General features: G+C 38.7%; 1 protein-coding gene across 1 annotated transcript; it reads right to left on the minus strand.

Annotated features, from left to right (window-relative positions):
• SLC15A4 (solute carrier family 15 (oligopeptide transporter), member 4) lies at positions 1–27,549 on the minus strand (the record flags this gene model as incomplete). Its single annotated transcript, XM_010189742.1, has 8 exons — positions 1–465; positions 3,574–3,732; positions 8,407–8,562; positions 12,835–13,003; positions 16,614–16,691; positions 17,709–17,877; positions 18,723–19,018; positions 27,106–27,549. Coding segments are annotated over 8 exons (1,620 nt in total), but the record flags the coding sequence as incomplete, so codon positions are not given.
• Between the last annotated feature and the right edge of the window lie 5 nt (positions 27,550–27,554).

Consider the following 27,554-nt stretch of genomic DNA (forward strand, 5'->3'; position numbering starts at 1 on the left):
CATTTCCAAGTGCAAGTGTCCCAACTTTGAAGAGTTAAGTAAACATCTCACGAGTAACAAAGAGCGACTTGAATGCCTAGAGTTCACACACTTCCAAGGTTTGGGTTTGTCCTCCTCCAGGACGTAGTGCAATAAATGAGCCCTGCCAACATAAGGCACTTACCTACGGTACAGGAGAGCGGGGCAGGGGCGAGAGCTCTTGTAACATGCAAGTCTAGTAAGAGCCTCACTGGAGAAAAGGTAAGATCTCGCAGACTCGGAGTGCGCTGCCACTTCCTCGTGTGCTGCTGTAACAAAGTCTGCTCTGTAACAGGTATCAGATCCTCCCATTGGCAGCAACTTCATTAACCTTTGACTTCTGATGGTCGTATTTCACAGAAACAATGAGAAACAGCAAGAGGGTTGCTCCTTGGATAGCAGCCAGCAGGAAAAAATAATAGTTTAATTGGCAGCCATTAATGTTACCTGGGAAGAATTGGGGAGAAAAGAAATGAACATTAATAATGATTATACAAATAAAAATGTCAACCCTCTCAAGCTTAAATAGTGAAGACTTTCCTGCAAAACATGGGCAAAACCAAACCAAACCACATTTCCATCTGACAGCATAGCTTCATTTGTAATTATCCAGAGCAAAGACGGCACTTCTGAGAAGATGCACACAGCCCTAGTGGCTCAAAATCTTCCCTTCTTCCCCCTTTGCCCCCTTGTTTTAAGTCTGGTTTCTTATGCTGCAAAATTGCAACGCTTTGCTGACTCCAGATAAAACAGCTAAAAACCTCAGCGTGTATTTTCATGTATGATTTACTTCCTTTGTAATGTAAGTCATAGGGATCACATCCATTTTAGAGGAGACGGCTCATTTCAAAAGGGAAAAAAAAAAGAATAAAAAAAGAAAACATCCCTGTGCTGTGGCTACTAAAGGGACTCGAAAAAAGTAATTTCTGTTCAGAAACAGCTCCCAGTGAAAAGCACATTCAAGCTGGAAACAAAGCTACGCTCATCCAGGCCAGTAACTTAAAGCCTTTACCATCTTCACTAGACGTGCTTTTAAGGAGCCTGGAGAATACCCTGCAGTGATCAGGCTTTGGTTAGGAAATGAAAAAAGTATCTTACATTTTACAGCTTAATTAAAACTGGGGAAAGTATTGTATTTTTTGTGCTATATATATACTAGAGTTTCTACTCCAGTAACCTTTTCAGCCCTGCTTAATACTGTGCGGTCTTGCTGCATCTGGAGGCCTGTACCTCCCTTCCCTGCTAAGTCGAAGAAAAATAGAGTTAAAAAATGAATGCTGTTAAGGAAAAGGTTTGGCAACTCTGCAGATGTAAAGCAAGCAATTACTGAGATTGCCTCTCAGCCGCCTTTGGAACCAAGTTTACAATTCATGAAACCATACGTGGTTTCTTTTTGGTTCAATTCACCTCGGACACTCCTCCCACCAAGTTGCCATAAATTAGTGACTTGTACCACATTAAATAATGTTAAATTAAGAAAGCTCATTGCTAAAACATTATTCCTCTATTAGGAAATGTGGACTAACTATTGCTGTACTTCCAAGAACAATATACTGTGGCTCGTTTCCAACATGCCACATGAGCCACAGCCAATTGGACCATTATGATTATCAAAAAGGTTAGAGACAGTAAAAATGGTGAAGTATACATCGATCCTAACAAGCTGTTCATGCAGCAGGCCTATAAGTGTTCAGATTAAATTACTTTAATTACTGAAACTTAAGATTCAATTAAAGGAACTTCTAATAAAACGCAATAACATTAAATGGAGTCTTTCCTTGACATTTAAAATACAATATACATGTGAATCTCTGTTTCAAGAGCAGACGTGTTTAAAGAGTAGTAATTATCCTTTATGAGATGGGATATTTAGCGCACGAAATCTTAGGTTTTGTTAGAGTTATAACAGTCGTTTCAATGGCAGCAACCAAGACAAGTGCCAGCAGAGAGCGAACTTTCTCAGTAGATTTTGGAGGCAGTCAGGTACCTCAAATGAGATCATAAGTTAGCATAAATAGCAGAGACTTGGTGCATGTGCTTATGGTTATTATACAGCATCTAATGAAAAATTCAGAAGACTCCTTACAGTTCCCACTCTGGAAGACCTAAATAAATTTTAGATGTGAATCTGATAACTTTCAATAACGTTATAGCAAATGAAAACTGAGTTATGAACAGTTACTGACATAAACAGTCCAACCAGTAGCTGCTATGGATGCTACAAATTGAAATGACCCCACTGGGTGCTTCAACTTTGAGCCAGATGTGTAGGTGCTAAGAAGGCTCGACTGCACATTGAGTCTTTGGACTAAAACGGGTAGAAATATCCAGTTAGACAGCTGTCCAGAGGACAATCCACTGAGCTGAGGAGCTGATTCAAAGCAGATGACCAGTGAGTCATGAAAGGTAACATCTCCCAGTCCTAGCCAGCTCTGGATATATTTAGCACGACCTAAATATTTTACAGAGAGAATATTAGGCACTGTCTTCTCTTAGGCTGCTTCAGAAAACAAAGGCAAGAGACTAGAAAACTGAATCAAATACCACATACATTAATTTGCATGAATTTATTGTCATCCTCTTGAGCCCTTATCAACTGAATTATCTTTATACAGAAGTGCTGAAAAAAAGTTGCTCTTCTAATGCTGAAATCGACTGGGGGAAAAAAGCCTCAGTGTGATTAAATTTTCATTTGGTGAGGACAATTCTGTAAAGTTAAGGCTCCTTGTCATCTTTTGCATTTTTTTCTAGAGAACAACTTATAAACCAGAGGTGACCACTTGTGCCATATGTACTGTTCCAGACAACGTTACTTGTTGGTAGCGTGCAAATCAAGTCTAAATGGCAAATTCTCTCCCACCAAATTTCAAGTAAGTTTAGGCTGCACTTTTAAGCTGTGTATACCCAGTAGGTCTAGCACACATTTTAAGAGCTTTTCCTGCTCCTTCTGTTGGAACTAATTAACCCACTGGTGACGGTATGTTTTTGTGAAATTCCCTAGGTGCCACCTACTGGTGCCAATAATTATTTTTAACTTCAACCGGCAATACAAAGCAGACGACACATTGGACTTTGTAAAGAGTACACACAGCTAGCAGACTAGAGAGGCAAAATTAACACATGGTGATGTTGATGAAGTCTCTTGAAACTAGGAAGCTGAATAACCACTGAGAGAGAGATGGGTACATTTTACTCCCCCTTACCGCAGAAAGTAATTTCAGTACTTTATACCAAATGTATTCTTCTTCCACACGTAATTTAAGTATTTTTTTACTAAAATACAAAAATTTATAAGTAAATTCTAGTGATGAAGTGCAGCAAACCTTGGAGGCAAAATACCACATGGGTGTTTCCCATGCTTTCATGTAGCATTTTACACACTCACCTTACTTCACACTCATAATCAAAATGAAACTTCAACAAAACAGCAGACAAATCTGTATTTTAAACATAATAACTGTGCTGAGACTCAACAGTTCCACATGCTTGATGCTTAAGTGCTTCTGAAGGAAGCCTTTGACTTCGTAGACCATGAATACATTGATAATAACTTACCAAAATCTGTGTGATTACTCATCCAGCCAATTTCTTTAATAGACACCAGTGCCAGCAATCCAGAGCCAACAAACGATCCAATCCCCGAAAAGAAAAAAAACAGCCCCATAATAGCACTCTGCATAGATTTGGGAGCAGCTGAATATGCAAATTCTAGACCTGTATTGAAAGATAAAAAAATGCTGTTGGAAGATCTAAGAAACAGCAGCTTTTCATTACAGTTTAGTGACAGAGAAGTTACAGTTTTATACTACTAAACCAGCCTTGGGTTTCAGAAGACAGGGCATTGAAGTAGTGAATCCCTATCAGTTCCCAGCTCCCTCCAATTGCTTTATGGACCCTGTTCAAGGTTATCAATATATCAGCCCATTAAATGGACAACATTCGAGACACTCACTTCGATCTTATTAATATTACACGTGTAAGAGCAAGAAATCTTCTGAGGCAGCATATTCATTTTTCTGTCTAAAATAATCCTCAACGAAATGTATTAAACTAACTAACCTGGCGATTTCCGTGTTCCCCATGTCCCTTGTTTCAATATGGCCTATCTGCTGTGCAGTATTTCACAGCACACGGCACTCCCTGCTGAGAACAACGCACTCGGGAACTGACGCTCCCTTGTACATTGACCACGAACATTTATTTCTTACAGACTCAGTGTTTGCATCTCTGAACGTGCAGACAGAGGAATTAATTGTAGCTGGAAAGGCAGCAATTAGTTTGAATTTAATTTTGATCTAGAATTCTCTGAGCTCGTTGCTTGCTAGCCCGTTCTCTGTAGAAATGAGACTTCAATCTTAAACTATCCTTACTCAAATTTCAGCCAAGAAAACCAAGAAAAATGTACCAGTGACATCAAATTGAAAACCCGTGCTACTGAATGTGAGTACCACAGAACACGCTGGTCTAGGCTCTGCCTTGCAAAGACTAATGCCCTTGATTAACTCTCCTTTTTAGAATAATACCCCTGTCAAAAATCAAATGGGATTATTCACAAGACACAGTCGAATACATTCTTTGTAGAGCTTTTCCTCTGACAGGTGAAATGCTTGTTTCAAAACAGTCTGCTTCATACTGAAAATTAATGCTAACTCATCTAGCATTTTTCTTGGCAAAGAGAGCATCACAGGCCTGCAAATGGCACAAATCTTATGTCTCGCATAATAAAGGTATGTGTTATTTACACCTGTACTGCTATTTGACTTCTGCTACTCCAGACTGAGTTTAATAGAAATAGACTGGCATTTCTTGTCAAGAAAAGGCTTAACGTTTCAAGCCAAAGTCAGTTTGCCTGTTGTGAGGGAGGAACTTTGTTCTTGTAGCAGAAACAGAACTGGCTGTTCTCACGGATCTACAGCATCCTGTGCTGCCACCTGAGAAATCTCTGCTAACCAACGCACTGCTTCTCTTTTCCTTCACAAAACACACCAGAGCGGGCCCACAGCAACCTGTCTGTGATTGTGGAGGGAACTGAAACAGCCTTGGTGCCTCTCAGCTGTGTGGGTTCCTGTAAATTCAAACCATGATGAGCAAATCGCTACAGTGATGGAGAGACATCTGCAAATGGGGAAGGGGGCAGGCAGCAAAATTATCTTTCTTTTGAGAATTAAAAACTCAATATTGTCTTCTATGCTTTGTCACTAAGAAAACAATTTAGATTTTTCAAGGAATATTTATCTGGCCAATCTCACTCAGAGAGAAAAAAGAAAAACGTAGCCTGCTCTCAGGATACAGCAGCTTGGTTTTTAATCTCCTGATAAGTTATCACAGCTGCCACAAGTCCCCAGAGTGTCAGCCACATTTTGGTCACCAGCCTTTGGCACATTCAGTCCAAGTGAAGCTCAAGTGGATCACATGAAAGGATCTGGCCCATTTCTTCTCTCGCTCCCGTTCAGTGTATCTGTGAAATGTGTGTTACTGCTGGGAAAAGATCTTAAGACTCAAACCAAGAACCAAAATGAGTGTAACACTATGCACATTTTGCAACAAAATAAGGCACCTTTCTAAACCTGAATAATGTTTCCAGCAATCCTAATACTGAATCTGGCATAAAGAATATAAAATCTTTTCTTTGCCTTCAGAGGTATTTTGCCTGCTGGCAGCCATTGATAACGATTTCATGCTACCTCAAACAAGCAGTTTTGAAATGAAACCCTCTAGTTGGTGTTGTCATGTGAGATTACGATTCCCAGTTAAATAAGAGTGCTTTAAGAGGATTGACAGAATAATACAAAAGATTAATGCAATGTGTGTCATCTTTTTAAAGGTACCCCAAGCGTAACTAATGTGGCTTAATAAGAATATGCTCAGTTTTCCAGTAAACAAAAAAACCAAACAGATGTTTCTGCTCTTATGATATTTAGTCCCTTTTTGTTCACAGTAAGCGCTTCCAAATCACTATAGCTTTGTAACCATTAACACTTTGCTTATTTTAAAGCTGGATTTCATAGCACAACAGATGGCTTTATCAACTTTTAATATCAAATTGGTAAAGTATACTCTATTAAGTCTAGAGAGGCCTCCTTAAAGATACTAAGAATTCAGTTTAGATAACAATCAGAAGGCAGGAAAGAAAGCTTTGTAAAACAAATCAAATGAAAGTGTAATACACAAAGCAATTAAGACCTACATAGACATTCTCGTTCAAAGGAAGAGAAGCATTTGCATTTTTCTTAACATGGATCAACAGGTTTTGAAGTTGTAAAGCTGTTGGTACAGACCGAGGGAGCGCAGAACAGCAGGGTATTCACATAAGAACAGTGTAAGCCTTAAAGACTCGACTTATCTGAAGAAGTCTGCTGAAGCAGTTTAAAAAACAACCCTCCGTTTGGAGGTCACCAAACAGAATGCATCAAGTCCTTGACCTTTCAGCAAGTTGCAGATAGGTTTGTTATTTTTTCCTTGCAAACACCTATAAACCAGTAACAAAGACTGACAGGGAAACAAGAATGCGTAAGAGGGAGAAATGTATTTATTCTTGCGTGAACACTTGCATTTCTGGTAAGTCACTTGTTTGTCTGAGTTCAGATTTAATTGGCACAATCCCTACAGTTGTAACTAAACATCACAAACTCATTTTACTCCTTTGATAAAAATGCTAAATGCAGCCTTTTTTATAAGTAACTCAACTAAGCAAGACTTCTATCTTCAGATTTTTATATGTGTTAGGATCTGGGACGGCTACTGTTCACACTTAATGGAACATGTTCAATAACTAAGGTAGAGTTTAATACATGATGGATATGTGTAATTCTTCCAGTCACGTGAAATCCCAGGTTGGAGAGCTGGAAGAAAAGCTTAGAGCAAATGAGCAGACAGCCAAAAATCCTCAAACCCTACATTTTCTTCTACTTGCCAAGCCATCCAAACACCTTGTTTCATTTCCTAACAGCCACGATGGCAGCAGAGGGCACGCAACCAGAAACCTGGTGGAGCAGAGGTTCCCTGTTTGACTAAGAGGGGAACAAATGGGCCGTGTGACAGCTGGGGCTGCCGCCAGCAAGATCTTACAGGCTTCGAGAATCTCATTTGAGCCCACTGTGCTTGCCCAGCGTGAGGAATGGAAATAACCTCCTGCAGGGGAAACGAAACCAGGAAAGTCTGAGGGGTCGAAGAAAAAGAGCCGTATGTATGGCCAGCTGGAAGGGCTGATCTTCAAAGGGCAATATTCCGAACCACATTAATAAGTAACTATAGTTAAGCAAATACTACATTATTTTTAAACCAAGCCACTGGAGGAGCTCCAATGTATTACATCGGGTAGCTCTGCAATTCTATTTAAGTTGGACCAGAACTGCTACTTCTTCGATGATGCAAGGTTTCTGTTCCTGGTAACTAAGCATTGCTCCCAAGCACTGGATACGCAAACACTGCACTAAGAGATTCATAACAGAATTTCACTTGTTCAATCATCATGAACCAGCGTTAGGCATACCACAGTGACAACAGATAAACTCCCTGTGCTTCCTTCCTGCTAATGAGCCCTGCATGGATATGAAGCAGACCAGAAAATAAGATTTTATAGTGCTACTCGCCCTCTCCTCCCACTTTCAGCTTAAAATCAATACGATCACACAGCTGTTCACCACGTCACACAGAACACTATTAAGAAATTTAAGATCTCTTGCATTTGTTCAAGAAAGGCAAGAATCAAAGCGTTTCAGTTTCCCCAGTATCGCACTGAAGTACTAAAGCAGTTATAGAAAAACTCATCTCTAAATACAGCAGATAAAGTGGTACAGAAATAGCTATTTCATCATTAATATTCACAAAATATAGTTTAGATTAAGTGGCACATAACTTTTATTATTTCAGAGATGTAAAATCTCAGGTAACATGAATTTAAACTGGTGATAAATCTTTCCGAAGATGGTCTGTGTCTTGCTTTTTCCCCTCAGAAAGCTGTTTCCACTGACTAACTGGCTTTCTAAACTGTGAGCTCAGTTTTTAAGTAAAAAAAACCTACAAAGCACAAATTTTATTTGTAGCACAGAGGAGAATTCAGAGGAAACCATGCTGCATTAAAGCTAATCTTTCACATGCAATATTGAAAGAGTATATTGTTTTCCACTAGGGTGTGCAAATATCTAATGCTAACTGGGCACCATGCAAATATTAAATGTTGCTCTGCTTGAAATTCAGTCTTGAAAACATATTCTTACATAGATTTTCAAATGTGTGCTTTGCCACTTGTATTAATTATATTGGATAACACTGCATTTGGGAACATTAGAACTTATTTATAATGATTTGCAAAGTAAATATTTCTTTTCTAGGAATCCATCCCTTGTGAGAGATATGACAGCAGATTTAGAACACCAGGACTCTTACCTGCTATACTTGCAAATATTTCACTGAATCCAATCAGCACATATTGAGGAATCTGCCACCATATCGGCAGATCTGCAGCATGGTACGTAACATTTCCAATTGTCTGGTTAATTGTTTTGACCTTTACAATTTTCAGTCTGTTGCTTTCCAGAATTCCTACAGGGAGGGGAGAGAAAAATAAGATAGGCCTAAGATGCAAACACTGTTTCTTCATATTAAGAATTAAGCTAGGATCAGTCCTGCATTGCAAATACAAATTATGAAATAGGAATATGTATTTCCTTGTTTCCTCACATAAAGCATTTCAGACTACTTTTGCTATTTTTATTTTAAGACATACAGTTCTTCCACCATAGAATTAGTGACTACATTCTTATCCAATAGCAATAATTATACGAATACTTACCCATTTTCCAGATGGATTAGCTGAGGCCTTTCTCATATAAACTATGTTGGTTTTTTTTAAAGACAATCTTGTTTTCACACACTACTGCTTTGCAGTGTTAAACCGTTGCATCCGCCACCGTAGTATTAACAAATTAGAAGCCATTGTGCTTATTGAAATGGCTACACTAGTCCTGTAGAACTATGAAAACCTTCTGTGAATATGATCATGACATTTCTATGACACTTATCATCCCAAAAGATCCAAAAGCTCATTAAAGCTTGGTTTATGAGCAATACACTGCATAGAAAGCACTTCATGTAGAATAAAAACCAGACATGATAGTGTAAAATGTAACAATTTTTAGCTTGCTCAATGTAACAGTGTAGAGCAGAAAGCGACTATCAAATAATGCTGTAGGGTTTTTGTTGAAGTTGCCCAGACTAAAGGATTTGCCTCACTGTAATATAAAATGCACAGAATAGCTCATACTTAACCAAACTCCCCTCTTCACCCAGAAGGGACCTCTATAAAAGAACTCCTAATAGCCCTGAAAAGAAAGTGGATTTATTCATCACCAATCCAGAGAAGCAAGGCTGAGTCAGTGACACTCCTTCCTGTAATATGTGTTACACACATGGCCTCCCATTTAGTGCCTGTCAGTTTTGGTCTCCTTCTACTTATTGAGCCAAGATCTGACCTCATCTTGGGGCGCAAAATATCACTCCTCTACAAAAATAATTGTATAAGGCTTAGATAACAAACACGATGCTGCATGCAGATCATACCATGTACAAGTGATTACATCTGCTGCCTCGCTTCTAGCTTTCTCTTTCCTAGAGGCAGCCAAAGGATGACATGGGCATTTAATATGATGTTGACTGAAGTTACTGAAGCACTTTTCATATCAACAAGCACAGGCAATTTCTGATGCACAATATTCATTCTCCTGTTTCTTCCCCAATCTGTGACGTACAAACCCTGAGGTGGCCAACCAGATCAGCATCTGAGTGACAGAGTTCCAAGGGAAATGACTGATGTTTGCCAAAACTATGTCATTCCACAACATGCAGTTTCTTATTAGTCCTGGTCATGGCAAGAGACACAAGCTGAGAAGAAAGCACGAGGAAATCTCCCTGTAGTCCCTATTCACAGGCTGTAGGTGAGGCTGTAACTGAGCAAGAAGCTCTGGCAATCACATCCTTAAGAATAACACTGTATTTCACCATGTAGGGAGTTAGACCTAGAGCTCTGAAAACCAGACTGAGGGAGCACACATTAACAAGTGACTTATAAAGTACTTTGAAAAGGATGGAAAGCTGCATTTGTATAACCCGTGTTTATTCATTCATAGCCATTCAAAAATCTACTCAAGTATGAAATCTCGCAACAGCTCTACAGTCTCATCTTCTGAGACACAAGAATTGTATAGGGAAAACAGGACAGAATTACTCAAGTTTGTTAAAATACTACCTTGAGGTCCCAGAATGTTTCTTCAAATGAGTGTTTACTTCCATAACATCTGGTTTTGAGGTAAAGTCTGTTTTGAACTTAGTATCTCTTAGTGCCAGGCAACCATATTTTCTCTACCTTCCTCACTTCTTTTTAGGTGACCACTTACCCATCTTATTTTTAGGTATCTCTCTTTAGCTCTGCAGCCACCTCAGTGCCCTCTGAACTATAAAGAGCTGATATAATACAAATAGAGTGGGATTTCTTGAGGTTTTAATATAGCTGGCAAACATTTCAGAGCGGAACTCCATTAAAATGTAAACAGCCAGCTAAGAACTCAGACGTAATTTCATTCACATACACTCAGCACCAAATTACTGCACCTCAGAACATCTAGTGATCCTTAATGTGTTTGATGCTCTTCACAGCATAAGCAGATTTAGGAGGCATTTAGCCACATAGGAGCATAACGACCATATACCAAACTTTGCCACAAGTTTATCTTCAAAACCAAGTACTTTAGAATCTAGAAACCCACTGCTTCTTTCTTAGCCTTTGACAGACAAGCTTCAAATTTCATCTTGGATTCAGTAGTTCAAAGAATCTTGATATAACTGTTTAAAGTCTATAAATGAAGTAGATTTTCCAGCTGAATAACCTTAAATACTGCTGCACAGAATTTACGATAAAATGCATGAAGCACAGCAGATGTTCATTAAATCTAATCAGTTGTATTCTCACAGTTTATAAGATATATAAAATAATCTAATAGACAATCTAATAGGCAGCCTAAGTAGTGTCCAGAACTAATGCCAGTTAGATAAGTAAGTTAAAATGGCACAAACAAATCATTAAGATACTTCCAAAATTGCAAGTTAAGATATAAACATCTTCATACATTTAAGCTTTTAATCAGTACCTCTCTCTAAAGCAGAAATGGTTGGAAGTAATGTTGTATTTTAAGAATATTAAAATATGGCTTCTATAAATATAATTTAATGAGAAAATAAACATTTTATGAAACGTATAAACCAACAGCAGCTTTCCCCCATGGTTGAAATAAACAGTTTCCTATGCCCCAAATGTGTTGCAGCTGAAGCTCTTAAATTCATGTTATGATGAAGGGATGTTGTGTTACTCCAAAGGTTAAACTTTCCAACCAGATTGCAGATAACCACCCAAAAAGAATTCACCTTCTCAGCTTCAACTGTGGAAGAGTTAGGGCAGGATCAAACCAACAAAATCATGAGTCACATTTCTAGGTGAATAGAAAACTAGAAGGCACTTGAAATTTTTAAGAAATCTGCTATAGGAAACCATTCCCCAACTCAGCTATGATAGCTCGATATGCTGCTTTTCCCCAGTACTAATAAAGACAGATATTGCTGGTTTTGAATTCACTTATATGTGAGCCATCAGGTTCTATTTCAAGAGCTGACATTTAACTGTTTTACATCATCTTCTGTTGCTGGTAGCAGTATCCTAAGTAACATGGAATAAAAGAAACATTCCTTTTTTAAGTTTAAATGACTTTGCTTTAAGAACTTTACTTGCCCACATAGAAAGTGACCTTGGCCTAATAAGGTAATTATCTCTCTCATTGAGAGAAATCTTAATAGCCGTATAAAGTGTCCCTCTCTCTGAAATATAGGGGATCACAAGTGCTGAAATTAATTTATTTAATGCTATAATGCTTTATCAATATGTTCATTACAGTGATTCTAGGCGAAGGCTATAGGTTCTATGAAGCGTTGCTCAGAGATGTTCAGTTCCACATCAGCAGTGTTTAACAACTTTAAATCATCTCAAAAGCAGCTGATTTATGGCTCGAACAGAGTTGCCCTCTTTTTCCTTTCATGCCTTGGCTAAGCTGTTTTACACTACAGTAACTCCCAAACATTGGGGAACATTAAGGTAGAGGAGAAAAAAAACAAAGTGGGAGGAAACTCTTGTTTGGCCATAACCTACTTTATTATTTCAGATCAAGGGAAAGGATTTTAGGAAAAAGTTCACTCTTTTAATACTTAGAACTCACACTATACGAAGGAACATATTTATTTCTGAACTAATTTGTTTTTCAGGATAAATAAATGTTGAACTTCAAGATAAATGGTTAGTAAATCAGACAACGTGGACTCCCACAATACTATAAAGTTTATTTCAGGAGGACTAACAGCTTTATATCCAAATGCAGGACACTTTGTTCAGGGAACCCAAACCCTGACCATGAAGCTAATGGATTTGTTGAGAAAATATGGTCAGAAAACAAATAGTTCTCCTCTACCAAGCATACTAGAAAGTAACACTGTATGTGCAGCCCTTAACTAACAAGTGTGTTTTAAAAAGTCTACTTGAAGTCTATTTCAGGCAGGAAAAATGGTTCAATTCTACTGCAAATGGTCAAAACAGTTCAGTAAGTTTTTGGATAAAATCATTGTGGGAAATGCATCCATGCTGTTGCATTCCAACTATCCCATGAAAAAAGACTTGTGAATAATCTTGAATTCAAGATTCACAAAGGCTTTTAAAGATGCTGTTGCAGGTAGGTGAATAAATAGCTATGCAAGTAGACCTCAAAGTTGTTTTCTTACCTGCAGCAAACGCAGAACACATTACAAAGAACATTCCAACTGCAATCCTCTTCAGTGAGGACGGGAGCAAGCCATGCCTCTTTAAAATGGGGTCCACCAATTTATCTTTTAAGGGTATTAGGATCAGAATAAGCACAGCATCAAACATCGTCAGCCAGGCTGCTGGAAACTGAAACAACAGACAACTTGAGTTAGCAATTCCATGTTGAAGGGTTGGGTTTTACTATTATTTAACAAAGGAAGAAACCACAGTGCACTGATAGGAAAAGAGAAATAAGAGTGGATAAAAGCTGAGGAAAACAAACAGCCGTTCATTTAATGTGGCGGTTCATAATTCTGTTAGCTCAGAAGCACAAGTGATTCCTCGCCACAGTAACCCCACCACTATTGCACATTCTTACTTTCAAGATGCATCTCCAGCTGTGCTGATGGGTGTTGGGGATTTTTTGGGGGTGGAGGGAGGGTGTAGGAGGTTTCCGCAGAAAATGAAGAACATCAAGTGTTCAGAGCAGAAAGGTTCTTTATGCAAAAGCAAATAATACTGCACATAGTTCCAAGGAAAATGAGGAATAAGAAATTACTGGGCAGATGAAGAGAGTACTCTGAGAAAACAAAATGCAGAACTCGGCAAAGACGTTTTGCAAAGGATTATTTTTTTAAAGATTGCTAAGTTTCAGAGGCTTCATATTTTAGGTCCTTATTCTAAATTAATTCTTGTTAAAACAGAAGTTAAGTACCTAACTAAAACTACATGAATTTCTTTTGAAAAATGAGATGGCCATTAGCATGATCGCAAAACCCAAGGTTTTCTGCCTACATCCTGAAATACGTTTAATGGAAAAAAAATCACTGTCCTCTGGGAGCTTTTCTGCCATTAAGATTTTTTAGTCACAGAACACTTGGCTGAGGAAGGATGGATTGTGCCACCCAGATCTAGTAAACAAAACTGTGCAGATTATTTAAATGAATATAACCCAAGATACATTTTTAAAAGCATCTGAAGTCCGTATTAATGGCACACAGGTCAGGAAGTGATTTAATGCAATTAAATAGTCCCTACGATTGTGCTTCCAGTGTGACAGAATTAAACGTTTTTCCTACTTCAGTCATGAAAAATCTTTAATAGCCAGGTTCTGTAAATCTTCTATTACTGGGCTTAGAACTTTCAGAAACATGCCACAGAAGACCAGAAACAGAGCTTTACTGGTGTAATACAAAATTCAATTGAAATTACATTACACTTGTCAGATGAAGAGTCTTGCGTAATACATGTGGCCTTTCTCATTTGCAAGATTCAGTAACTGACAATAAAATCCCTGCCTGTATGAATGAGACAAGGTTAATAATATTTAGCATCTGTTCTGAGCTAACAAACCAAGAAAGTACAAGAAGATTTCTAAAAATGCTTGGCTTGGAGGTATTTTTCAAAATTGCAATTAGAACAGTGTGAAATTGCATGTTCATTTAAAAACAAGGTATTTTCTTATTCAAAAATATGTTTTTAGCACTCTCAGCATGCAAATGTGTTCTAACAGCAGTCATTGCTCTCTTGCTCTGCATTACAGTTGTCATTGTAGTTCTCCAAAAAACCCAGGCAAGTGCTTTCTGGTTCAGTTTGCCAGCCCCAAGAAGTGATGATGATGATGATGATAAAACTGAATTCATCCCAACCTCTCCTTAACATTTCCCACTTCCAGATCATGGATTTGAAAATGGAATAATAAGCTGGTTTGGCTATATGAAAATACTCAGCAGTTTGATGCAGAATATTACATACACTGCTTAGCAATCTTCAGATACTTGGAAGACTGCAGAGTGAATTCTGCTGAGCCAGTGAATTTCTTGCTTATTTTGAAATACATAGCAACACTTTCAAACTGTCAATTTTCCTCTCTCCCGTTCACCTTTTCATCTGTTTCAAATATCACACCAGCCTTAACCTGTGTAACAGTTTGTGCAAAGACTGATTTGTGTAATTAAGAGTCAAGGACGTAGGAAATTTCTGTCATTGCTGAATTTGGTAAGGAAGAAGAGAAATACCAAATGCCTCTGGCACTGCTGTATTTTATGCAATCAATCACTTGTGGGGTGCTTTTTTTTGTTTAAAATGTATGGTTTTCAATTTTTCACTCCATCAGAAGCCTGCAAATTAAAAGGGCATGCACGTATTTCACTCTTTTCATATCATGAGAAAATATGTCTTTATTAGTGTTGGGCAGAGGTACTTAGAGCTTAAGGAAAACCTGGACCTGAAGAGGTACAATGCTGCTTGTGTAAAATGTTGTATTACCACCCCTTTTCTTAATTACCTCAAATCACTTCAATTTGGAGAAACCAAAGTACTCAGAATTGCTTTGACAGACACTACATCCATAATGCAGACTGCAGGTCAGCATCCTTCAGGTGACCGCATACCAAGGAAGACAGTAAAAATCAAATTAACCTATGTGAATTATGCTGTCAGATTACAGCAAAGCATTTCAAAACAAAACAAGAACCACCACACAACTGAGGCACTGACAGAATTTTTATTTTTAATATTCAGACAATAGGACACTTTGTTAGAAGAAAGGAAATTCCCTTCTCCAGTCCAAAAATGATGTTGCAACCAGACAATCACATGGTTCATACCAGTGGGAAAAAACCTGAGTCCTCTCTCCTTTGCGAGCCATAAAGAATTGTGAAAAGCTCAGTGAAAAGAGTAAAACGGGTTACATACCAAAATGTGAATATACTAACGTGTATTAAAGTAGAATTAGGTACATACTATAAAAACAACCACCTAGAATGCAATCCACAATTAAAATTGATGCAACTACAACACAAACCTAATTAGCATTTTTGAATAAGAAAATATCTTATTTTTAAATGAACATGCAATTCAACCATGACAAAACTGAACCTTGAAGTGAAAGTGGCAATGGCTTTCCATGCCCAAAAACTATGCAAAAAATAAAATCAAATACACAAGCTGAGAACTTGGTTGAGGAAATTTGCAAGGAAATTTGCATTTGGTTGGTTTAGAGTTCTGAGCCAGCATCACTAAACACTGGTGATTCAGAAGCAGCTCAGTAGTCAAGCAAGTTCAAAGAAAAATTAAGTATAAGCATTTTTCATTTTTGATCTGTAAAAAAAGAGACTGAAACCATTCTGTCTTACTGATACTAGTTTTAAATAAAACAGAAGAAACCTAATTTTAAAAGAACATCTAGTAAGCCTGTTAATAACTTACATTCCTACTTTTTGTTTTTATTTCTCAGAACTGTTTCTGCAATTTCGTGATGCCAGCCTTTCTTGAAAAATATCGATTGAACAACTTCCTTCAATGTGCTAAACTGATTCAAGGTAAAGTGATTATCGATTAAGCAGTATAAAGTTACAAATGTATCTCCAAATTTGAAAATAGTAACGTTTCACTTAAGTATGGGTATTGCTACTGAGTCTGTAGGAATGCTTCTGTACTACTTTGAAAACTTAGAGCATATAGATTTATAACCTTTCTTCGAAGATTATACTTTGCCTGCTAAAAGACAAAGACTTGCTTAATTAAAGCAGTGAAAATTAGCTGAATACTTTCAAAACAGGATGGGGTGAACTCCATATACCGGTAGATATGCCAAAATCTCTGTATTATGCATCATGCTTCTAAATACCCAAAGTCTGTGGCCATCAATTCCCCTTAGTCACTCCCTGAACTGCTGGGAATTTTGGTACAATACTTACCTATTTTGCCTTTCAACTAAGTAAAACATACTTGTCGCTTATTTTGCCCCACTTACCGTATGAATAGAGTTGGTGTCATTTGATATCTCAGGAATTTTCAGATGGAGACTCTGCAACACATACGTTGTCTGCATCTAGCATTCAGAAAGATGAGTGGAGATTACTTGGACAGGGAGTACTGAGAGCAAGATGTTTTTAATGACTAAAAAGATTACACCAGAGGTAAGGTGCTAATATAGCAAAACAAAAATAATTCTTGTTAGAACAGTACAAGATGTTTTTTTAACCCTTACATTTTTACTAAAAGCACAAAGAATCATTCATGTGACCTTGAACCAGCTTCTACATATTTTACTCTCAAAATTATTTGCTACTCTAATTCAGAAACCGGAAAGGAATTAATTAAAACAAAATCTAGACCACTTACCCTGACCTATCCAAATCAACTGCAAGATGAATCAGAGCGCAGTATTTAAGATATGGAAATTTGTACAACTGTTAGTTTTAACTATCATTTTAATGATTTTAAGTCAAAATATTATTTGAAAGTTATCTTAGTAGCCATTTTTCATGTCTCAGCTTCAGGGTAAGTTTCAGATTTATGAATAAGCCCCCACAAAACTAAGAAATTAGATACTCTGGCATACTGGTAAGCTCAGAGTTTTCCATAGTAGTTTTATCTAGCAAATAAAAAAATTCAGAAGCAGCTACTATCACACGGTATTGGTTTTGCTAACATAATATTATTAAAATGATTCCTGAGATGCAACCCCAGGTATTTGAAAGAAAAACAGTTAGTATTGAACGCATGGGTATTAAACAAATCAAACTGTCAATACAAGAGGTGCTGAAAAATCCTCAATATTCATCTTCTTTAGAATGCCAGCTACTGAATGCTAACTGTTAGTAGACCTTACAGAACAGCATCCCCCAAAAGCTTTTGTGTTTCCTCCAGGTAACTGCTCTGGGGGACAATTTTCAGGCAGGAGTTAGATTTATAACAAGCTCAGACCTGCAACTGAATGGTAGCACCCCCAGTACCTTTCAAATGCAACTGGGAGATGAGGAAGTTATGGGCTTTAATGACATTCTAATGAAATCCTGGGCTTTAGACACGTTAAATAAAAATGTAACCATTAGGTACTACTCACTTGAAAATACACTGTCCAGTAAGGTATTAAAGCCAAAAAGACAGGGATAATCTTGACAAGAGCTTTCACGTCTTCTACTTTATCTTCTCTGAATGGGCCCCCACGAGACAGCTTGGCCATCTCAAAGAGGCTTTGCTTGCGAGGTTGCTGAAGTACTCCCTGGCCTTCACTTTTGGAAAGAATTTGAAACGTTTAGTTAAACAGCAACAAAATCTGACTTTACTGGCAATCTGGTAGCACTTTTCATTATAAAAAGCTCAAGCATTTCCAAATAAGTTACTCTTAACAGCAAAACAACTAGGCCACAATGGATCAGCGGCAGGTTAAAGCACAAGCTGAAAACTTCCATTATAAAATGTCCTTATTTCCCACCATGCATAAATAACTGGCACTGCAATATGTAGAACTAAAGAAACAGTACCACAAAACATAGGTTATTCTAATTCATTGAATTGCTTTGCAATCTGAATACATGAAAGCCTGTTGCAGAGGGGGCACCTGACATCTCTTATCATCACTGACTAAATTCAGCCACCAGTATTTCATGGGCATCTCTTGAGGATGGAGAAACTTGGAAAGCAGAAACCCAGCAAACATTTTAGCTACCTATCAAGCCACTTACAACATAAATGCAGATTATAGTGTTTTTTAAATCAGAAGGCTTCCCAAAAACATATCTAAACAGAGAAGAAACTTAACTAATGTTTAAAAGCAGCATATTTGGATTACATTATGTGTTCAGAAACTCTGAACTGGCAAGATACAGCATTCAATGGAAAACAGCAGACTTGATCTTGCAGCATGGGGATCCAGTGATCTCAAAATGTGCCCCACGTTCATCCCAGAACTCTCAGAAAACACCTCCAGGACTTCAGTCTTCCAGCTCTCAAAGCAAAACTGCATATTCTAGTGTACTGCCTAGTGTGACTTACTGCCAGCTGGTTTGAACTAACTAGTTCCAACTCTTAGGCTGATTCACTGAATTCAGACTATACAAAAGAGCTCATTACAAACCTATTGGCTGAATGTTCCACATGTCTCTTTCTTGAGCAACAAGAATATGCGAGAATTTTAAACATGTCTGTGAAGGCACTACCATCAGGCGGTTTTGTGATGAAGAAACTCTGACCACATAAGAAAACCATGAATGAAATCCCAATGCAAACTGTTGGGATACTATATCCAACAACAAAGCTCACATTCTGTTGAATGTATGCAATGCCTCCCAGAGAGAGAATAGCTCCCAAGTTAATGCTCCAATAAAACCAATTAAAAAATCTTCTTGTGGCTTCTGGACCTCGATCTTTGACCTGGAAAAGATTAAAAACAAGTCATTCAATTTCTGAAGAAAATGAAGCCTGTTTATTAGAATTCAGTCAAGTTCAATGCACTGAAGAGTTTAGGTTTAATTTAGAGTCATATTGAAATGATTTAAATGTTTTGGGCTTAGCGTGGTATTTGATGAAATGACACCCTACTGAGCTACCCCATTATATCAGTGACCTTCTAGAAATTCAGCATGGGAATAAAAGTCATACAATACTAAAGTACATAGCTTCCCCATGGAGGCCCTTATTATTCCTACTGCACTGTCTCTCATTTGGACATTTCTCTAGACAAAGCTCCCTCAGATTAATGTCCCACAGTCCACACAGAGGTTGAAATTGCTAAGTTGTTAGTTTAAAAAAATAGAAGTTAAGCTACCTAAAAATTAATGTATTAGAAGTATCGAAACAATTGCTTCTTCCAACTGTGTACATGTAACAGTTAACCATATTGCACTTTCTAAGCCTCAAATGACTACTTGGTAGTTAAAGCACAAATTTAAATTTTAACACAGTCCTAATGCCTCTCATCACAACATCAATTGAAGACTTGCCATTCTGACCTTTTTTTTAAAAAAAATGATTAAATTTGGGTTGCCTGAGGTGTCACAAGGCCTCAGTAAACATTTATCCCTCTATCAAGTCAGCACTGTTTATAGAGCTGTTTTTCCACTTGAAGCTCTCAGTGTCTCTCCAGTGAAAGTAAAGGCATCCTTGGTCTACAGAATTATCCTGTACCGTTTTCACCATCGCTCTTTATTCTCTATCGCCTGCCATAAGTCACCCCATGTTTTCTAATTAAGTCACAGGAACCCAGCATCACTCATAAGATACGATGTAAGAGAAATTATGCAAGTTAAAATCTGAACTACATTAAAAAGATCAACTAGTTTTTAGAAGAGTTTGTAATGTCACATTTGTCACTGCTTTTTGACTGAAAGGCCATTAACAGTGACTAGCAAGGCAGCGCCGTGTACCAGTCTTGCTGAGTCAGTTGGTTTTTATTTCTAATTGCAAGTTTCCCTTCCTCATTTGCCACATCTTCCGAAGATCTGTGTCTAGTTTGCAATATGAAAAGCAAGCTGTATCTTGAAGTAAGTTTTTAATATTTTCAGTTCTGATTTACAGCTTCAAGTTTCTCAGTGGTGCACAAATCCATCTGTACCATTTAACCACGCCTAACAAAAGAAATATTAAGGCATCTATTCCTCTGCGTAGTTCATAACATTGTTAGCCATTTGGATAGGTCTGCTAGCAACACAAATACAATCTCAGAGCCTAAATCCAAATAATTCTCCCTTTCCAGTTTCAACTTGGTACTCATTTCCTAATGTTAGCAGTCATCACCTGCAGTAGTGTATCAAGCTAGGAGTTCCTTCTGAAGCCCACATGGCAGCAGGATATTAGCAAACAATTATGCTGTAAACACAGTGCTCCAACTTACATAAAGAGTTAGCAATCTATCTTATGAACTTTCCATTTCTAAGTCATAAAGCCTCAATGCTCTTATACTTTCTGCAAGGAAGATGACTTCACATCATCCCCCTTACAAATGACTTTGCTCACATCTATGCAAAGAAAAGCTGGGAAAGTAAACTCTGAAACAGGTAAGAACAGGGCAAGCACAGCATGATGCTTCTATCAGGTATTACACCAGCTTCCACTCATTAGCTCCCAAGCTCCTGAACCAAGGACAGCTTCTATCTACTTAACAAACACAGCAGATCTCTCCTTGAACTTGTCCAGCCTGCCTCTGAACCCAGATCAGCTTTTAGAATCCATAACATCCTGTGGCAATGAGTTCCCCAGCTAATTAAACAGTGGGAAGAACCACCTCCTTCTGTACGTTTTGAACCTGCCCTGTAGTAGACTCCCGTGTTTTACCAAGTTCCAGGAACCAACAGACCACAGCTGACCTTCATCCCATGCCTGGGCTTTTTCTGCCCCTCTCTCCCTGACCACTATTTCCACAAACCACTGTCCCATCTTCCTTCTCTCTGCCTTTTCAGAGATAGGAACTTGTAGACTGTTTGATGATTCCTTGCATGGAAACTGCTCACCAAGTCAGTGGCCCTTCCCTGAAGCTTCCTTCCCCATCCCCAGTATCCCTTTTGAAACAGGGACCAAAAAGGAATGCTCTATCTCAAGTGAATGCACTATCTCAAGTGACAGACACACCACCAACTTACAATGAGAAAAATCCATTTTCTGCCTCCTTATCTAAGGATATATATGCACTAAAAATCACACCTTGTCAAAGATGTGTCTTGGAGTATCTTGTCAAAGTGGAAGAATGTCTCACCAAAACCAGAAAAACACAGTAGAGTTAAAAGGCAATCCTTGTAGTTCCTTTCAAATGTCACATTGGCTACCCAAAATATTAGCTGTATTACATTTACAGCAGCCTACTCAAAGTTCCCCTGGCTGGCTATTACTTGAGCTGTGTGGCAGCACAAAATGGATCGGTTTATTCTCTTCATAAGTAGACGCTACATTTTAATAAGAGACCAAGAAGAAGAAAACCACGTTCAAATTTTATTATTTAATTTTTATCAAGCACAAGTATTTTTCACAAAACTGCAGGAACTCTTCTTTTCCTTCTTATGCTTGCATTATTTCCAATCACCCAAGCAGAAAGAAAAATCTACCACTCCCTCTGCTCAATTTCATCTGTGCTCAAGCATAGCAGCACTCTCCTTGTGGTACCAGCACCAACTTCATTATATCCTTAACATCCTACCAGCAACTGCAGCAGGAAAATGATGCATGTAAATGGCACAAGGGTGATGTGGGTCCTGGACTGAATCTGTCCTGTGGGCTTCTAAGGGTTCCACATCCCTGCACTGAAAGTCAAAACAGGTACATTTAAAAGATTTTGTCCCCATCACACAAAAAAACATCCAGTTTAAAAATAGCAGTAGTGCCTAAAAGGTATGAAAAGTGTCATCTTTTTAGATTTACCATGTTTTAGTTAAAATCCTTACATGAGGAAAATGCAAACAGTATCAGTGAAATGCCATGGTTGGAGTGCAAGGCTTCCTGTCACTGAATGAACACACTGTAATAAAACGGTTTCCAAGGTGCCCTGACTCGAATGAACAATAGCAACTATCAAATATACACAATTTATTTGCTCTAAGTAACACACAGTTTTGCAAATGAGCTCGTATTCAGACAATTTCCACAGAAGATACCAGTGTTGGACAGCTGCCACTTATTGAGATCAACTCTCAGTACATAATATCCAGTCCTGAGTCTCCAGTTCACTGTTCTGCATCCTTCCAGTCTTTCACACCTGTTTTCCTTACTAAATGGGGTAGCACATCCTTTTCCAAGAACACTAAGGAACAATCCAGTAGTGCTTCTACTTCAGTAAAAATACAGAATGACCTACTGTACTGCTCAAGAAGCGATTGCCCTAAATTTTCCTCTTTTAAACTACAGGGCAAATTAAAAAACAAACAAACAAACAAAACAACAAACAAAACAACAACAAACAAAACAAGGACAAAAAAAACCCCACAAAAACCCCCTGCCCCACCAAACTACACAAAAAATCTCCACCAAAAACCCCCGCCAATGAAAAAATTAAGGAAATGAGTAACTAAGCATTCTGGCCACAACTGCTTTGTCGATCATTGGCTACATGTCAATGCTGCCCACTTTCAGGTGGGCCTCTAAAGAGGAAATAAAATAATGTTGCTAATTTCAAGACATCTAACAAAGCTTTTGCAAAAGAAAATCTAACCTTACATTTGATTTTTCTACAGTACAAAAGGTGTTTTTCTAGATAAATCTGTTAATCCAAATGCAGAAAGAAAAAGACAGTGACATTCTGAGTTTTATAACTGGGACCTACACAGCACTGAGTTTTGAAACAGTAAAGGAATAGCTCTCCAAATCAAAATTCATAATACAAAACATTTCTATCAGACTGCTTGTGGTCAGATGAGATGTAAGTATGAGCACAGTTTTCATGATAAAGAATCCTGCATGCCTGGAACACTACTTTATGGGAAGTGTGTAATCATTAGCTTATTTACAGCCACTTTCAGCAGAGGGCACATCAGCTGTTTAACTCTGCACTGCAATGCTCTAAACTCATTTAGGATGTAAGGTTGACATCTTGCACTCAGGACAGAATTTGAAATGCAACTAAAACAGAGAGAAAGAGTAACCACACCTTTAGTTTCAACACCCAATGAGAAGTCATTAAAAGTACCTGACCGACAGCAACTTCCACAGGTCCCTAAGGTTAAAACCTGGACCTCATTCTGACTTAAAGGAAAGATGATCACTTGCTAAATTATCCCTCCCCTGGATTTTTCAACACCAACATCTTTCTTAGGAGACGATCCAAGTATTAACCAAAGCACTTTGTATAGCTTGAAATAAAAATATCAAGCTCAAATATCAAGTTTCTGTTACACCGATTCTCCTGACTTTTATGTAAAGAGCCAGGAATCTATCCCAGCATTATTGCTTTTCCATAGTTTCTGTATTTTGATGCTTTGGTTTGTCACACAGTAATTTCGTAGCTCTCTATTAGAAATGGTTATCCACAGGATTTCCTATTTCTGCTGCAGCTAGTGCCTATCTAGTGCCTCCCATTCCACTGAGATATCCCATTTCTGACATCACCTGCTAATGATCTCAACTATTTCCTAAACCCCAACATTTCAAAGTTCCAGTGTGTCATAATCTTCCCTCTCTCCCTCTTCATGTCATCACAGATCCAGAGCTATAGTCTCCTGTTTTAACTCACATAGAAGGAAAAAGAAAATTATTTAAAAGTTACTGACACTACCTGTTTTAATTTGTTCCTACAATCAACTGACAGTCACAAGCTACAAATGCAACAAAACCCCCCAAACGTATCCCAGTCACCTCTGAGCACTCACACAACAGAAACAATGACAATCATGAAGCTTACCCTCATCTTTAGCCTACAAAAGTAAGAGCAATGCCAATAGTTTTCCGCAGCCAAATTTACAGAATTCTGACCTAATCCAGCACTACAGACACCCGTTATTCTTTGAGAGCATCTAGACAGAGCTCAGTAACAGACTTACACAGTACTACTCAGTTGCTACATAATACCAATTTTTTATACTAAAGTTTGGCCAATCCACCTTTCAAGTGTGCTTCATCTCACTAGTGTCACATTGCTGTCAGGACCAAATTAGTACTGCTCATGTGAATGCCACAACTTCAGTTTTCAAACTGTTATCTGTAGATTCTTAGACATCACCAGTCTCTTAGGAAGTTCAACAACAAGAACAAAAGTAACTTGTACTTAGTGACCTTCAATTCTTTTCACATTGTCGCCATCCTTCCCCAGAGGATGGAAAATCTAAGTTCTACAAATAAATACTTTAAATAAAAAGGTTGAAAAATCACTCTACAGCCATCTTTGCAGCAGCGATTTCCAAGCTGTCCTGACTCTGGCAATGTCACTGTAACAGCAATGGTTTTAGCAAAGCTGTAAGATTTTTGGCAGGTTATAGACTGGTAGCAAATCAGAAAGAAGATCTACGGGGGGTTAAAACTAACATCTCTAATCACCATAATCCCAAAACAGATTAATTATAGCTGACACTAGATCAGTAGTCTACTACTAATGGTGGCTTCAGTGCTGAAGCTAAACCAGCTTTCACAATAAGGAGGGAGAGTCACATTGTTTCCTGACTACTGAAAGTCACCAACTGCTCCACTGAACAGGAAGTGACTGCAGAACACTCGCACTTAAAAGGGGAACTGGAAAGTGCCAGGTTATACTCATCACATGATTAGAAAAGCTATTCTGAGAACCACCAGCTCAGATTTAGAGCTGTACGATGGATCGACCTGCACCTTCTAGAAAAACTGCTCTGATTTAGAAACTCAGTTAAGTAAAGCTGGTTTATACCTAGTTTACAGTAACTGCTTTTTTGCTAAGGTGACTGGCAAAAGTTACTCTAAACTGTCTAAAGTCGAGTTAGTTACTTGTAAAGGCACTTCTAAAAGCATACATTTAACAGAAATTAAGAAACTACATCTTTTTAATCTCAGAGCAAAATAAGCGTTGGAATTTAGTTTCCAATTTTCCACAAAGTCATTCTTTTCTTCTAAATAAAAACCCCTCATTATATTTGGGTTCTCCACGCAAATAATCCATGAAAAGTGAAAAAATTACATGGCAATTTTTAAGAGATATGCAATGAAATGTAATTAAAAGTATCTGAAAGTTGGTTCGTGTCAGCGAAAGTACACGATGATACAATTCATATTTTCCTTTGTTTGGTATTCAAAAAAAGACAAATCTTAACAGCACATGTCCAGCCAAGAAATGCTTGCATTGTATTGCATTGTATTCTGGCCTCCCATGAATGCGACTCTGGAAGACAGACTTTATTCTCAGCAATATATATCCATCCACCCAGCAGTCTGCTACATTCCTACGCAGGGAGAAGGCACCCAAGAGGGCCCAAAACTGCACAAGGTAAGTGGTGTGCTGTAATACATTTAACAATAGATAAGGCAGAAAAACAGAGAAAGGGAAAAATTCAGTCCTCAGCAGAGCTCTACTGATTATTATGAACCAGAAAGGAGTATTTCTTCTGCTTCACCCTACATAAATCACTGTGAATTATCCGCAAACCTAGCCAAAAAACTGCTTTCCGTGAAATCCTGGGGGGAAAGCCTTTAAAAAACCCAGCTACAACAGCTACACTTCCATTAGCAATGGTTCTTCTTCTGCTCTGTTCCTGCCATTATTTCTCTCTCATATTTAACGTTCATAAAGTGTTCTGGGGATAAGCAGTCAGTTTTGAAAAACACCTTACAAGATAAAGTCATATTAAAGCTATTTCACTTGATGGGCTCATGCTGGCTTAAACAGAACCAATACACCAGGGACACACGATCCAAGGCTGTAATAATGTTTTACATTTATATACTGCCTTTCACCCAGAACTCCAGAATTTAATATATGCCAAGTGCCAAGTAATGACAAATGTAAACTGCACAACAGAGAAGAGAGGTATGTTTGGCAAAGATGTTGTGGTAGATCCTACCTCTCACAAGGAATTTCATGGCATTTCTGACAGCTGCACTAACCAGAACTCAATGAGCCAGCAAACAGACATGCAACTGGATCAGAGGTATCTCCCTTGCTTTACCATCAAGAGTGGTTTGGTTAGAAAAGCTGCTCAGTAGCTAAGCATCTGGAATTCTCAATTTGTAACGCAGAAATTATACCCCAATTCAACATCCACAGTCTGCATAGTACCTTAGCATAAGATTGTAAAAAATACATGCAACAGGGAATTCCAGTGAACCATGAGCCGTCTCTCAAATACTTTCTGTAAAGCCACTTGGTTCTGCAGTGATGATCCGACGAGTGATCGCACTGAAGTGGATCTGAATGAGGTCGTTTGACAGGACATGTCCTTATGAGAACAGCCCAGGTAATATGTTTACCATGTTTAGTACCTTCTCACTCGTCATCCAGCACAACATCAGCCTGCACAAATATATCGCTCAAGGGCACAGTGCAGTACACAGAGAATACCTAAAGCATAAAAAAATGTTTGTTCTATATCCTTATCACAGGATGATAAAAACCTCAGACCACTGCCGTAGAAGGTCCATGTTATCTTTGTCAAAGCTAAAATGTGTATCGGATATTTCACCTGATGACCTCTGAGGTCAAATTAACTGGGTACCAACTGGGTACAATGGAAGATAATTAGCAATCCACTTAATGCCCATTAAGTACAACTCCTCAAGATGGTCATGGCCTAGCCAAGTCAGGTACCACAAGTAAGGCAGGGCTACCAGGAAACCAAGGGTCACAAGAGATCAGACACCAGACAGACACCAAAATTATATCTAACAGGGTACCACTTAACAGCTTGCATTACACAAGGAGCAAAGCTGGATTCCCTCTGAGACTTAACACCTACAGAGATGTGAATCAGCAGGCGCGCTGTCCATCCCACCAAGGCAAGCCCCTCTGCATGACTGACAGCCACCCCCTGGTTCAGATCGGCACCCACAAATGATTCAGCCGCTGCCAAATAATACTTGACCTGGTCTGCCCCAAAAGGGGTGATGTTGGCCTTGACTGACCCGACGCCCAGCCCCACGAGGACCAGTCCGACGAAGGTGGCGGTGGCACAGTAGCGGGTGGCTCCCACCTGGGAGCAAGGTGCCATGGTGGCGTTGCCCGCTGGAGAGGAGCAGTTCTCTACGGGGAACAAGGGGATGTCCCCACAGAGGCCCTGGCGGGTGTGCGGTGCGGCGATGACGGGGAAGGCCAGCATGCCCAGCAGGTAGAGCGCCATGCTGAGCAGGATGGTGCCAAACTTGCCCAAGAGGGCATCAGCCAACCAGCCACCGAAAGGTGACACCAGGTAGGTGATGCCCATGAAGAGCAGCAGGGCCTGGCTGGCCTGGGCACCCTCCCAGTCATAGGGAGGCCCGTTGAGGAAGAGCACCAGGTTGGAGGTGATGCCGTAGAAGGCCACTCGCTCCAGCA

This window comes from Mesitornis unicolor, unplaced genomic scaffold, assembly GCF_000695765.1.
Source record: "Mesitornis unicolor isolate BGI_N332 unplaced genomic scaffold, ASM69576v1 scaffold27218, whole genome shotgun sequence".
NCBI classification, from domain to species: domain Eukaryota; kingdom Metazoa; phylum Chordata; class Aves; order Mesitornithiformes; family Mesitornithidae; genus Mesitornis; species Mesitornis unicolor.